At 41.2% G+C, this 13737-nt stretch overlaps 1 protein-coding gene across 2 annotated transcripts in view; it reads right to left on the minus strand.

Moving 5' to 3' along the window:
- Rgl1 (ral guanine nucleotide dissociation stimulator like 1) overlaps positions 1-13737 on the minus strand; it is a 147445-nt gene that overhangs the window by 19584 nt on the left and 114124 nt on the right. For both annotated transcript variants that reach the window (XM_027935030.2, XM_027935028.2), the window contains exons 9-12: positions 11676-11760; positions 6145-6234; positions 3836-3922; positions 2141-2173 (exon numbers count right to left, since the gene is read on the minus strand). In XM_027935030.2, coding sequence (XP_027790831.1) covers positions 2141-2173; positions 3836-3922; positions 6145-6234; positions 11676-11760 — 295 coding nt within the window. The remainder of the gene's footprint in view (positions 1-2140; positions 2174-3835; positions 3923-6144; positions 6235-11675; positions 11761-13737) is intronic.

A 13737-nucleotide genomic window follows, 5' to 3' on the forward strand; every position in this document is an offset into this window, starting at 1 on the left:
CCAAGGTCAACCAAACTAGTCACCACCCAGTCATAATGGCGTCTTTTCTTTCTTTTCCATTTTCTTTGTAAATTATGTGAAATTTTTCTATTTCTTAAAAGAAAACAAATTCTTGAACTCCAGTATTTGTTCCCCATCCCCAGCTTCTTCAAACCTTACTTACCCTCAATAAATAAGTTCTGGTAGGGTTGAATGTCTAAACAGTCCAAGGTCTCATAAAGTTGACTGTTTAGATTTCCTGAATCCTTAGGTTTTTACTATCCCAGTAAATCATTTAACTAAGTCTTCTAAAGCTCACAAGAGAAGCAAGTATATTATTATGTCCAAACTTATTTATACTTCATTACATGCTTCAATTATTCATTTTTTAAGTCAGCAATGGGTATAAGCTTTAGCTTTAGGTTTTATATTCAGACTTTCCAAATGTTTAACATCTTAGTCTTAAAAGAAAAATGATTATCATCCAGGCTTATTTTGAAGTTAAAGGACAAAGATGGTTTACTGGGAAGGCATAACAGAATTTTTCTAAAAAAAACCCAAAACACATCATTATAGGCCACGAGAAGTAATACGAGGACTGGCAGATCCTCTGGGTCTCAACTTTCCATCCAGTGACCCCAGCTCTTGGTCTCAATATTGTCAAGGAATATTTATTGTCATGTTAGAGAATAAAGTATACTCTGTGACAGAAAGTTTTCAGTGTCCGTGTTAGTGTCTTGTTAAGGATGAACTCAGCCTGGTTATCATGCCTATGCTCTTTTGGTTTTGACTCTAATGTTATTTTCTCCTGCAGGTTTCTTGGACCCTATAGATCAGGGACAGATGTCCTTCCTATGTGCTTCTTCAAGATCCACTACTTCCGCCCACAGCCTTTATCAGGCTTTATAACCACCTATAGATTTGCCTAACTCCATCCTGGACTATACACTTTATGAGGGTAGGAGCTCTGGGTTTTCTATGCTGCAACCCCCAAGCCCCCATGTTAGGTAGTATATTTGTGGAATGAGAGAATGAATGAATGAGTAAAAAAAAAATAGAGAGCAGGGCACTGTAGTGTATGCCTGTAACCCCAGTGACTTGGGAGGCAGAGGCAGGAAGATTGCAAGTTTAAGGCCAGCCTCAGCAACTTAATGAGACCCTGTCTCAAAATGAAAAATAAAAATGGCTGGGGATGTAGCTCAGTGGTGGAGCATCCCTGGATTCAATCCTAGTTTCAATTTTGCAAACAATATAAAACAAAACAAAGAAATGAGAGCACCATGGGGTGAATTATTTTGCTCACTCATTTTCCCTCGAATCATTTCAATGTCTTCTTAAATATAACATTTGAGACAAAAACCATAGCAAACCTCCAAAGCTGATTTATCTTTTTTTAGCACAGTTCATAACTATTCTATCCAGAGAAAGATTCAAATTGAAGTGAACATGCCTTGCTATGCTGAGAGGAAAGGAAAAGAATAACTGCTTGCACTTAACAGCAAAGGATATCTCCTTTCCTCTCCCAAGCAGACCTCCCAGAGGTCACCTTCTTTGTGAACTCTTCTATGTCATTTACTTTTAGGAGACCTCTCTTCTTACTAGGATGAATTTATTTTTCAATTGACAAATAAAAAATAGTATATTCAACATGATGTTCTGAAATATGTATACATTGTGGAATGACTAAACCAGGCCGTCGACCTATGAACTACTCCCGCACTCTTATCTGGAAGAACACTTAGCAGTTCTGAAGTACACAGTACATTGTTATTAACTAGGTGAATCTGTTTTTGCTGAAGCTAGGTGTAAAAAAGGATGAGGGGTGGGGGAATTAGCCCTCATTTCATAATGGGCTTTGGAGCCACAGGAAAATATTTCTATACCTGGCTCTGTTCCCAGGTGACTCTGGTCCAGTCAATGTAATCCCTTGAGTCCTGGTTTCCTCACCTTTGAACTGAGGGTTACAAGACCTACCTCACAGGGCTCTTGGAGGCTAATGGACAGGAATGGGCCAAGCACAGTGGTATATGATCAATGTTCAATAAGTGTTTATTCTTTTTTTTTCTGCCTCTACAGAAAAACCCTTAAGTTTCTGCTTCTTTTATTTTTTTTATGCCCAGATGCAGTAAAATGAAAAGCCACCGTGAATACCTCTACTTACCCTTCTCCTTTTTTCAAAGTTTATCAGTCCACCCTGAAAGAAATTTTTAAAAAACAAGGTAACCAACCAAGTTACTTTTGAAACACAGCCTAATGTTGTTCTAGATCACATTAAAATAGATGAAAGGAACGATAAAGCCTAATTTTTTAGTAGATAAACACAATGCATTTTATTTTTATGTGGTGCTGAGGATCGAACCCGGTGCCTCATATGTGCTAGGCAAGTGCTCTACCAAACAGCTATAACCCCGGCCCAAGCCTAATTACTAATGATCCTATAATTATGGATATTATGAGGAAGACAACCATCTTTTGCTTAAAAAAAACAACAACATTCTTTTAGCTGGGCACGGTGGCACATGCCTGCAATTTCAGGTATTCAAGAGGTTGAGGCAAGGATCACAAATTCAAGGCCAGCATGGGTAACTTGGCAAGACTCTTTTCAAATTTTTTCAAAAAGGGCCAGGGATGTAGCCCAGTAGTAGAACACTTGCATAGTAAACATGAGGCCCCGGGTTCAATCCCTAGTTTAGAAAAGAAAGAAAAGAGCAAAAACATTCTTTTCATTTATAATGGGCAGGTTATGCTTTCTTTTAAAATGTCTGAAATCAACTAAAATAGTAATGATGAAATATCACAAGTCAGAATCCAAGTATATTTGCAGAACCAGTGAAGACGAACGCGTGAGTAAATATTCCATTACACTTGTTTCCTTGATCAAAAGCAACAAAAACAGATGGTCACTGACTCATGCTGGAAACCAAATTGTCAATGGTTTATCAAAAGGGAAGTCACTTGTGCACAGCATCATGAAAAGTTAAGTTTCAATTCTTCATCCTCCCCAGCCAACTCCTATTCTCAGTAGGCTCAACTCAATTTAACTTCTCAATCTTTGGTCACTCCCCAAAATTCCCCAACGCTGAGGGGTATTTCCTGAGATAAGCTAAGGCAGAGGGTGGGAAGAGACCAGAGCTCCAGGAAACACAAAATAAATGGACATGTCCCCAACACTGAGGACAAGCATGGAAGTGACATACAATTCTTTTTAGTTAGGATACAATGAAGCTATGACAACCCACAAAGCAGAATTCACTTAAATGCACAGCAAGCCTTAAATATCAGTTCAAATATCTAATGTCTTTCCCACTTACATCTTATTACTTATTAACAAAGTTGGCTTGTTGGACTGGCTTTCACCTCTTTTCATGTTCCAGAAGAAAAAGAGGGAAGGAGTGGAAGGGTACACCCCAGAACAGACGGCAATACAAAATACCAAAAAATGGGAATTGAAAATTCACAAAGCTGCCTCACTTCTGACTTAACTCCTGTGCCAGGGCCCTCTGCTCCTTCAGCTCTGCCTGCAGCGTAAGCCTCCACACCCAGATCTTGCTCCAGGCCATGTCTGAGCAAGGCCTTCTCACCGCAGCCTCTCATGTTACTAATCATGACTACCCGCAATTTTGTAAAACTCTCTATTTCTATTGATTGCTGCCTACTTTGATATGCCCTTCCTTCCACTAGCTTTTGAGACTCAGCTGGTATTATCTTTTGGTGTTGTTCTTTGTATTTCTTATAGCACCCAGCACAATACCACACACATTACAGGCTCCCAGTAGAGAGTAACAGAAGCAAATTTCTCTCTAGAAATCTAAGAAGAAAGCTACAGGCCCAATCGTGTTGCCTGCATGCAGCGCACCTCGATGTGGTCCTGGAGAGCAGTGTCCAGCATGGTCAGGTCAGTCAGGAAGGTGCCCAAGTAGGGTACAGTGCCCTGCATCACACCCTAGGAATAATCAGAGAACAGCTGTCTTTATTGTTATTGAAAAGTTTAAGGGTTTCAGTGACCTTCACACTAGAGGACATGGACCTGTTCAAGGACTATGACTATGGGGCTATGAGTGGTAACCTCCATGACAGGAAATTCTGAAAACCCTTCACAAATAGGAAAAGAACTTCATGATCTAAAGTCTAGCTTTCAAGTCATGACAATCAAGCCTCAAAACCAGGAAATCACAGGCATACATTCAAATGTGTTCACAGTGGGTTTCACATTTTGCTTTAACTCAGGTAAGTGGGTCGTCTGTTCGCTTTTCAGAGTGTATGGACACTTGGGATGGTTTGGAATGGCCCTGGACAGTGGTGGCTTCACCACTGGTAAAGAGTGGGCCACCACACAATGGATAAATGTGCATCACAAGAGTATATAGGGTGCCATGTTAAAATAGCCCCTCGGACTAGTCTTAGTGACTTATTTTCAAAAATGCAAGAAAGGGAAAAACAGTAATCTTAAAGAAAGAAACCTAGCAAACTCTGCCTTAACCAAGTTATGAAGGTCAACATCAGCAGTGGCACCATCAGAGTCACACCAGATGAACCATTCACTCCTTGATATGATGTGACAAGAAGGGCACTTCTTCTTACCATTCTTCAAAAAAACCTATAACCTTAGTCTATTCACTAGAAAAGCAAAGACAAACCCAGACTGTTGGACGTTCTGCAGGATACCTGAACAGTACCCCTTAGGATTTCAAGGTCATGATAACCAAGAGAAGCCTGAGAAGGCATCATGAACCAGAAGAGCCTGGGAGGACATGGCCATCACAGTGTCCTGCGCTGGATGGGTCCTGGGACTAATGGAAAACTGGTGAAATCCAAACAAAAATCTGAGTGTTAGGGAACAGTACCACACCAGTGTCAACTTCTGCGTATTGACAGACACGCCAGGTTACAGAAGCAGCTGACAACGGGAGAGACTGGGTGAAGGGTTTACAGAAACTTTAGGGTTTAGAGTATTCTGTGTAATTTTTCTTGCAACTTTTCTGTACCTCTGCAATTATTTCAAATGGAATTCAGTTTTCAAAACTGCCCACTGGAGTAAAGGTAGAAGTGCTTCAATACATGACCGCAGTTCATCTGTGTCCATCTCACAAGGCCACCAAGGCACTAACCATTCTGCAGGGAACATTAAAGGAGGCTTCCAAGGACATCTCATCCTGAATGTATTAAGGTCCTTGTGGAAATTCTGGCAGGAACAGCCTCAACCGGGGCAAGGCCAGGCCGCTTGGCACGAGGCTGGCCACTTCCCCAGCCAGTTCACACCAAGAAGGGTTTTGTCCTTCAGGAACTCACTGTCAGCTGCAGTTTGTCCTTCTCATTATATGGACAAGGTCTCACCCTGAACTAAAATAATCTTTTCCCCCACTTTGGTAACAGCTATTTTTAACTTGCCTTTGAACAACCATGAAAGTTTGAAACACTGTGAGTTTTATAGGCTTTATATTACAGAAGAATCCTAGCATTCAAAATATTTTTGATTTATGTCCAGCTTTCCAAAGAAGGAGAAAATCCTTTGAAGGCAGGGATGAGAATATTTATTTTGTCAGTCTCTAATCTCCTATTTCTGGTTCCCCACCTCTATGCTAAAACTTAGGAGTTTAAAAATACAGTGAACCATGATAATATCTTTCAATTTTAAGAAGAGAGGTTAGATACTCCTTTGAGTATTGAAAAACTAGAAAGGTTTGGTTAGTCCCTGGGATTAGCAAGAAGACCTGGGCAATGTCTATAGCATTTGGGAAGAAATGAAATGATCTCCGAGTACAAAGACCAAATCCTCCTGCTGGCAGACAATCCCTTTCCTTGGCCATCATCTGCCAAAAGCTGAGGAAGGCAGGAAGCCCAGGAGGCTGCTAGGCCAAGCAGGCCCCAGCACCTAAATGCAGGAGTGAGTGGGGCGGATGCACCTGCTGCAAACCTGCCCTTGCTGTCAGAACAGAACTTTTCTAGAAAACATGATTTGCAGCTCTCAGTGTTCATTTCCTACTGGGTCAAATGGGAATAAAAATATCTTTCCTAAAGAACTCCCAGGGCTGCTAAGAACAAATGAAGTCAAGCCTGGAAGCCCTGCAGACTGAAAGACACTGGTGCCTTGCACGCCCCGCCGCCCAGCCCCAGCCACAGGCCGCTCTCCTGTGGGCTCTTGGGGAGGAACAAAGCTGGACACACCATATCCTTCTGGAGCTGTAGCCGCCTCTGAGTTCGCTTCTGGTTTTCTTTCACACTGCTGTCCAGATTTGCAAACTTGGAGGTTCCTTCCTAAGAAAGAGCACACAGAGAGCCCAGTGACGGAGGAGGCCACTTAGAGAGAAGTGAAGGGGCACCTAGTTTCTGGGACACATCTGACATCCTCTGCACAGGTCTTGAGTGTGTGCAATGAAGAGCCGTCCAGCAGGCCGGCAGGCTGTGTTAAGCAAATGCCTGGCTGGCGGCTGGCGAGTGGTCTCTGTGTGAGGCCCCGTGGTCCTGGATCATCCTGCTCTGTGAGAAGAGTGTCTGGTTTGGCTTATGAAATTGATCATCACTACAAGGCAGGCGATTCCTGGAATGGAGACATTTTTATACATCTCAAATTTCACTCAAAGTGATCTTATATCCCTGAAATGAAGAGCTCTTCCTCTGTACATTTTATGATTTCTTGACATTGGCCTGAAATGGATGTGCCAGCATTCTGTGAAAGAAAAGGGACCCAATTTTGTGGTATTTCTTAGCTAAATAAAACTGCTGTACTGGAAATTTTCTGAGGAAGTCCAATATGCTGGCACATTACCAATTCATGAAAGCTAGACCTTCACAGATTGGTCCCCTTTCCCCAATCAATTTTGCCTCCTAGGTTTGGACCTCTTACCCATCTATCCTTCCTCCGGGCGCCTGAGGACAGACAGCTACCCTTGCTCTCCTCCTGTCAACTGTAACAACAAACTCTTCGACATGATTAATCATGAATTTGCTGACTGCACACAAAGTGTTTCGGGTCTGTGGTTTCAGGGTCTTGTTAAGTTCTCGTTTTCCAGAAACTGCATGAATGGGAGGCAAATTTCACAATTCAGTAGTGTACAACCTCTACATTAGTTTCTCCTTAGTCAGTTTTTCCTGGGTTTATTATATTACCTTAGCATGTGACTCTCACTACTGTACAACTAGAAGAGGGCTATTTTCCAGTAACATGGTCTTGCTGATGGTGGTAAGGCACAGACATAGTCTATCATTAACCAGTCTTAACTGAGGTCCCCAGTACACCACCAGGGTTGGAACCCACTGTGACTCATTACCTATTTCAGTTTTCCCTATCACAAATGATAATAAGGACAGCTACCATTTAATGATCCCCCTGGGGATGCATGATGATAGCCTAATATGTGCCACTTCCTATGCTAGGTGATTCTGAGTCCTCTCAAATTCTTGCTTGCATGAAAAATCCATGTTGTCTGACAAGAACATGAGTGTGCGTGTCTTTCTAATGTGATGGTCCTGCAGAGGAAACTTTGGCAGAAATATTAAACTTCTTTCTAAGGATTTCTTAAAAGTTAAAAAGCTCCTAAGAATCACAGAACAACACAGGTGAAAGGGATCTTAGAGAACACTGAGGACCACACCTCCCTCCTCATTAGTAGGAGGCAGAAAGCCCTGAAATGGGGAACTAGAAGCCTTGTTGATTCCATGCCTTCAACGTTTCATGAGAGTGAGATTCCATCCTTGGCTGCAGCACTTTTAAAAAGACTGACTAATGCCAGTTCTTCCAAATGAGGTGTCAAACGAAAACCCACTCTCTGCCATATCCCCAAAGGCTCTAGTTTCTTTCCTCCCTTGGTCCCAATCTCCTACTCTGCACTGCCTCACAACGCCATCCCTTGAGCCTCCTTGAAACTATTCATGGATTGTTGTGATGGCGTCACTCTGGTTCTTTCCTCCTGCCTCTCTTAAGTGACTCTTCTTCTGCCCAGGTCATCTTCTTGCTTTTCAATATACTCATATCCTTGTAAATGCAATCCAATCCCATGATGCTAATCACCACCTGTGTGTGGATGAATTCCAAATCCTTCCCTTTCCCTCCACCGAAGTCCCACTCCTTTCCTTTCTCTTCTTCTCTTTCCATCTCTGTCCTCTTAGCTTTTGTCTAGTGCAAATTTCTCCCTTGACTCTGACTTTTCTTTAGCTCTTTAGCAGAGCCCAATGCCTTCACCAAATTGTTCTGGGCCTCAGAGGGACTCTTTAATAGGTCTAAAAGGACCTCATCTACAAAGTACTGGGTCCCTTTCAATAAATGTTGGTTAAATTAAAAGTTCAGAAGCTGCTGGTGATTTTTATTGATACAGGTCTTCACAGTTCTAACAGTCTCCTGCTCCAGCTTTGAAGGTAACATGTTTTGGAGCTTCACTAAACATACATCTCCACCAGAGTTTAATTTCTGGGGCTTTCTAGAAGCCTAGTTGTTACATTAATTTGACCAGGGAGGATCACAAGAAGATATGGTGATAGTTTGCTTTCCTGTTGTTTTGAAATCTGTAGCCTCTAAGATTCACTGCTTAGAATTATCTAAGTTTCAGAAATCATAAGGATATTACAAGTTGAAGATAATCATTGAGAAGAAATAGAAGCATTTTCTCTAATATTTTTAAAAGAAAAACCAAGGATTTTTTTCTTTATGTTGCCTGGATCATAATATTATAGAAGTTGAATATGACATTTACCCAGAAGTAGAAGACAGGTCATTTACAACTAAGGTTACCAAAGTATAAATCAGTACAAGCCCAGGAGTAACATATCAGAAACAGAGCCTAGGAGTTTTTCTCATTGATTCTTTTGAGAACCTAAGTACCTTGATTTCATTTTTTATAATTGTGTTGAGAATTCACACCCAGAATTACACACTTCATATGAAGAATGATCAACAAAGATGACAGGAAAGGGATACATAATATATATGTATATGTATATATATATATATATATATATATATATATATATATATATATATATATAGCCTGCCTAAAGCATTCCATAAACCACATGATAATGCACAGACCACATGAATTCATAGCCAAGTTTTTCATTTCTTTGGGATTCAAGCCATACATAAGAAATTTAACTTAGAGTACTAAGGTAAACTTCTACACTGAAGAAAGGTTTATGGGATCTTTAATGTCTAGAGATAGCATTGCTTCTAAGGTTTCAGCCAGAAGACTGACACTAGGTAATGAGCTGCACAGTGTCCAATTTATCTACCTTGGAAGGACGACTCAGGTCTATTGGGATTTGAATGTGTGGCTCCAGTTAGTCTAGCTTTGTATTATGGATAGGGAGACCACTAAGCCATCTCCTTCCAGACAGATGGGTTTCCATTTAAAGTCTGCAAATCCGGAGGGATATGAAGCAGGGAGTAATACAATCTCAGCAATTGTTGAATGTGCAGTTAGTCGGGTAGTTCAAATGCAAGGTCAGACACCAGCAAAAACTGCCCTGCTCATGTTATCTACTCCAAGAAGGCCTAAAGGTGGACATATTGTTAAAGTCGTATGAATGACAAGACCCATCAATTCATGCAGTCCAACAATAGTTTCTGAACACATACTATGTGCCAGGCACTGCATCAGGCATTAGGGATCTGGTCCCTGCCTAGAAGAGCTTACAGGTCAGTATAAAGACAAGGTAAATCCATAGACATCTCTAATAGAGCATGTTGTAAGTGCCAGGACAGAGGAATAATGGACTTCTTCTAGAACACATTGGCAGGGGTACTTAATCAGACCTGAGGGTGTCAAGGAAGACTTCCAGAAAAACAGAAGTTCATACCAAGACAGGATGTAGGACTCAGGAGAAGAATCATGAAGACCATGACATGTGCCTTTACAGGAATGACTACCTATGAGCTTTAGCTGGCATTCAACTGGATGCCTTTTCTTAGTAACCCCACCTCTACCTGACTTTCATTCTCATTCCAGTGTCCTCCCTAAGCTCAAATTTGTGGGTTTAAACTTTATGCACTTTCACTTGTTATGGACACTTTGGTTTTAAATGTACACTGCTTACCAAACACTAGAAATGGCATACATTTGCATAGTGCTTCCACATATTTTATTGTAATAATCTTCAAACCAATTCTGCAAGGTCAACAGACCCAGTACCAGTATTGTCTCCAATTTAGAAAAGCAGACTACAGACGATTACCATATCTTCTAATAGCCCAGTTCAGGGATTCCCCCTAGAGTAGGACATATGATATAATTTTATAATTGTTTCCATCCTACCTCTCCATGAGACTGGAGATCAATATGGTTGCATCTCTAATACATAGCACATAATGAGTGCTCATTAATACTTGCCGAATTAGTGATTTACCTCTTCTATGAAGCTGAACCTGACCTACACTGTCCTCTGATCTCAAAGGGGCAGACAAAATAGCTTTATGCCTAAATAAGAAATGCACAGATTTTAGAGTCTCACCAGGTTGCACTCACATTTTTTCTGGTTATAGTTTGGATCTGGAATGTCCCCCCAAAGGCTCATATATTGAGGGCTTGGTTTCCAATGCAGCAATGTTCAGAGGTGGGGCTTCTGGGAAATGCTTGTACAATGAGGGCTCTAACCTCATGGATGGATTAATCCATTGAAGGATTCATAGATGAATGGACAAATGGGAAGTGGAGGAAATGGTAGGAGGTGGGACCTAGTTGAACAAAATGACTTCTTGGGGTCATGTCCTTAGGGACTGTATCTTGTCCCTGACTGCCCCACCTTTTTTCCTCTCTGCTTCCCAGCAGCCAAGGGATGAGCAGCTCTTTTCCACCACACCCTCTCTACCATGACGCTCTGCCTCACCATGGACCTAATAGCAATGAAGCCAGCCAACCACAGACTGAAACCATAAACCAAAACAAATCTTTTTTTTCCTCTTATTTGATTTTCTCAGGTATTTTGTCATAGTGATAAACAGCTGGCTAACAGCTCTATCATCTAGCAGGTGTGTGCCTTAGGACATGCTACTTCCTTATCTAAGTCTTGTCTATCTTTAAAATGAAGATGACAAAATCTACTTATAGAAGGGCTATAAAGATAATATCTGGCCTGGGTTCACTGCCCTCTGATGATTATTCACAAGTTGTCAACTGTAATCAACTCTAGGTGAACTTCTGGAAACAGGGTCTGTAAGTCATCTTCATATTTCTAGAGGAAGGTTCAATACTTCACAAATGTTAGACACTGAACACATTTCTGAAGTAATAAAATGAGCCAAGTATACCTCTGCCTAGCATGCTGTTTAGAAGCCACCACTCACTGGTGTTCAATAAATATTGCTGATGAGAGACTATGCACTTTGGTCCAAATAAAGGATGTAGAATTGCAGGCTTGGCCTCTGTCATTTTAGGAGATATTTTACTGAGAAGAAATAGTCCAGGGCTTCTTACCCACCTGATCATCAGCATTTGATAGCTGCAGAGCAGCCGCACATATATAAAGAGGCACATATATGAACTCGAGTTTCACAATCTAGTTTAGAACAAGGACACTAAGGAGGTAGAAGGAGAGAGCTCAACTGGGCTTTGAATTTTCTCAGCCACAAGTTGCCTAGATTACGCATAGAACACAAAAATTCTACTTTCTTATTGTACTGAAAGAACTCAAGGTGCCCCAAACTCCTCTTCCCTTGGAGAGATTCAGAACTTCCAATAGTGCTACCCAGCCCTCACCACAAGTCTCACCTTCATCAGTAGTTCCCGGCTGGTCAAATGGTTATTATGGTCTGAGAAGATATCTGAAAGTTCTTCAAACATCAGCATTCGGTCCCTATGAAGAGAGATTAAGAAAATATTAACAATGAAAAATGAGTGAAAAACCCAAAATATTAACAATGAAAAAAGAGTTAAAAACCCAGCACCTTTGGCCTAACTGTCCTCAGCACCTACAGCTATGGAAGACTGTTTCGATCTCAATATCAGTGAGTAATGTGAACACAAATGAAGCCAATAACTTTTTCATGCAAGGTGGCTTTTATATTCTAAGATGAATGTGGCTACCTGTGTGAAGTGAGGGATATTTTCTAACCATAAGGGTAGAATTATGAAAAAAAGATTGTTTGATTGGGGCATCAAGTTATTCAACTGAGACACATTCACTTCAGTAAGTCCACAGGGACCTGAGGCACAATCTTGGCCAAGCTCCTTATTTTAAATAGGAAGATGTCATGGCCAAAGGGTTGCCCAAGTTTCCTCTAGTCACTTGGAAGTTAAACGGACACAATCTGAATGTTCAGAATCATAGGCCAATGTTCTTACTCATAGTCAGAATAGAATCAGGTTGGGGGTCATGATGGGCTCTGCAGGTAGGGAGGGGGTATAGATTCAAATCTCAACTCTGTTGTTACTTCCTGAGTGATCCTGGACAGGTTGCTGAGCTCCAGTTTTCTTATCGGTACAATGGAAATACTCCCACCCATTATAGGCAGCTGTGAAGGTAAGTGGGCGACACAAGCAAAGCACCTGCCTGCCCTTGCCACCTGCCCTGTACATGCACCTCCACAGGCCTCCTGCTCATCTCCCCACACCCCTCCAGGGGGACTGAGTGGACAATTCTGAAGGCAGGGGATGGTCATAAAATATTTTATACCTGCAACATTTTCATTATTATGAAAAAGCCATTATTAAGAACTCATTTTTTTATTACAAGAAGTATAATATTACTCTTATAATACTGGAAACTATTAAAAGGTATATATATTTTGGAGAAAATAGTTAAGAACTTAATTACATGTGGCCCTAAATAAAGAGAAATAAATATCCTCTGTCTATGGAAGGCTAGAAATATGAAGGTCTAGAGGCAAAGTTACAACCAAGTAAGAAATCTTGACCCTGTCCCATGAATTCAGCAAGGGACAGCATGCAAAGTTGATGTGGAAGGGTCTTCTCTAAGGAAGCCTGACACTCCAGCATTCCTGCTACCACATCCACCAACCATCCAACCAGGAAACAAACCAGACATGTAGAACAGAATTCAGCTTTGAAGATTTTTCATTATTTGTTTTTGAAGAGTAGTTTAAAAAGCCAGCTGGAAGAATGGGCCTTCCCATCTCGCTACCACGGAGACTAAGATGCAAGCCCACTATTGTTTTTACTTGTTTATTAACCTCAAATTTTCTGTAGAATGAATCTTAGGCTGACTAGGTGACTTTCCATAGTGTCCTATTAGCCAACCACCAAAAACGCACAGGGTTACCTATCACTGCAATTAGAGAAGGCTGCGTGTTAACACCCAAGCACCCCTTTGTTTTTGATGCCACAGGTGGGTGGGAGGCAGTGATTACAGTGAGTGTAAGGATGAGGACATTGTAAGCTGCAGATTCTGATCCTATTTCACCAGGTACTACCAGCTAGTGATTCCACACAACCCATACCTTTCCTGAGATACACGTGCAGAGGAAAATCAATCAACTAATCTTTCACACAGAGTCATCTTCATTAAATAATGAAGAAGAGAAAGAAACCAAGAAAAGAGTGGTAATCAAGAACTCTCCACTGGACTTTGAAATGCTTGCCTGTCTGCCCATTTGTCTCCTGATGATGGTGTTATAAACCACACTCTAGCTTTGGAGTCCAAGTTGCAATAGCTTCCACAGCTCTGTAGGGTGAAGCATTAAGATCATCCATTTTATTTTTCTCCTTTTATCAACTATAAACAATGCCAGCTTCTCCCAAGTAGACTATCCCCTGAATGAAAACATGAGCTTATCAGTAAGCGTGAGTACCCTGGTACTATTTTCCAGCATAA

The sequence above is a fragment of the Marmota flaviventris genome, chromosome 12, assembly GCF_047511675.1.
Source record: "Marmota flaviventris isolate mMarFla1 chromosome 12, mMarFla1.hap1, whole genome shotgun sequence".
Classification (NCBI taxonomy): Eukaryota; Metazoa; Chordata; class Mammalia; order Rodentia; family Sciuridae; genus Marmota; species Marmota flaviventris.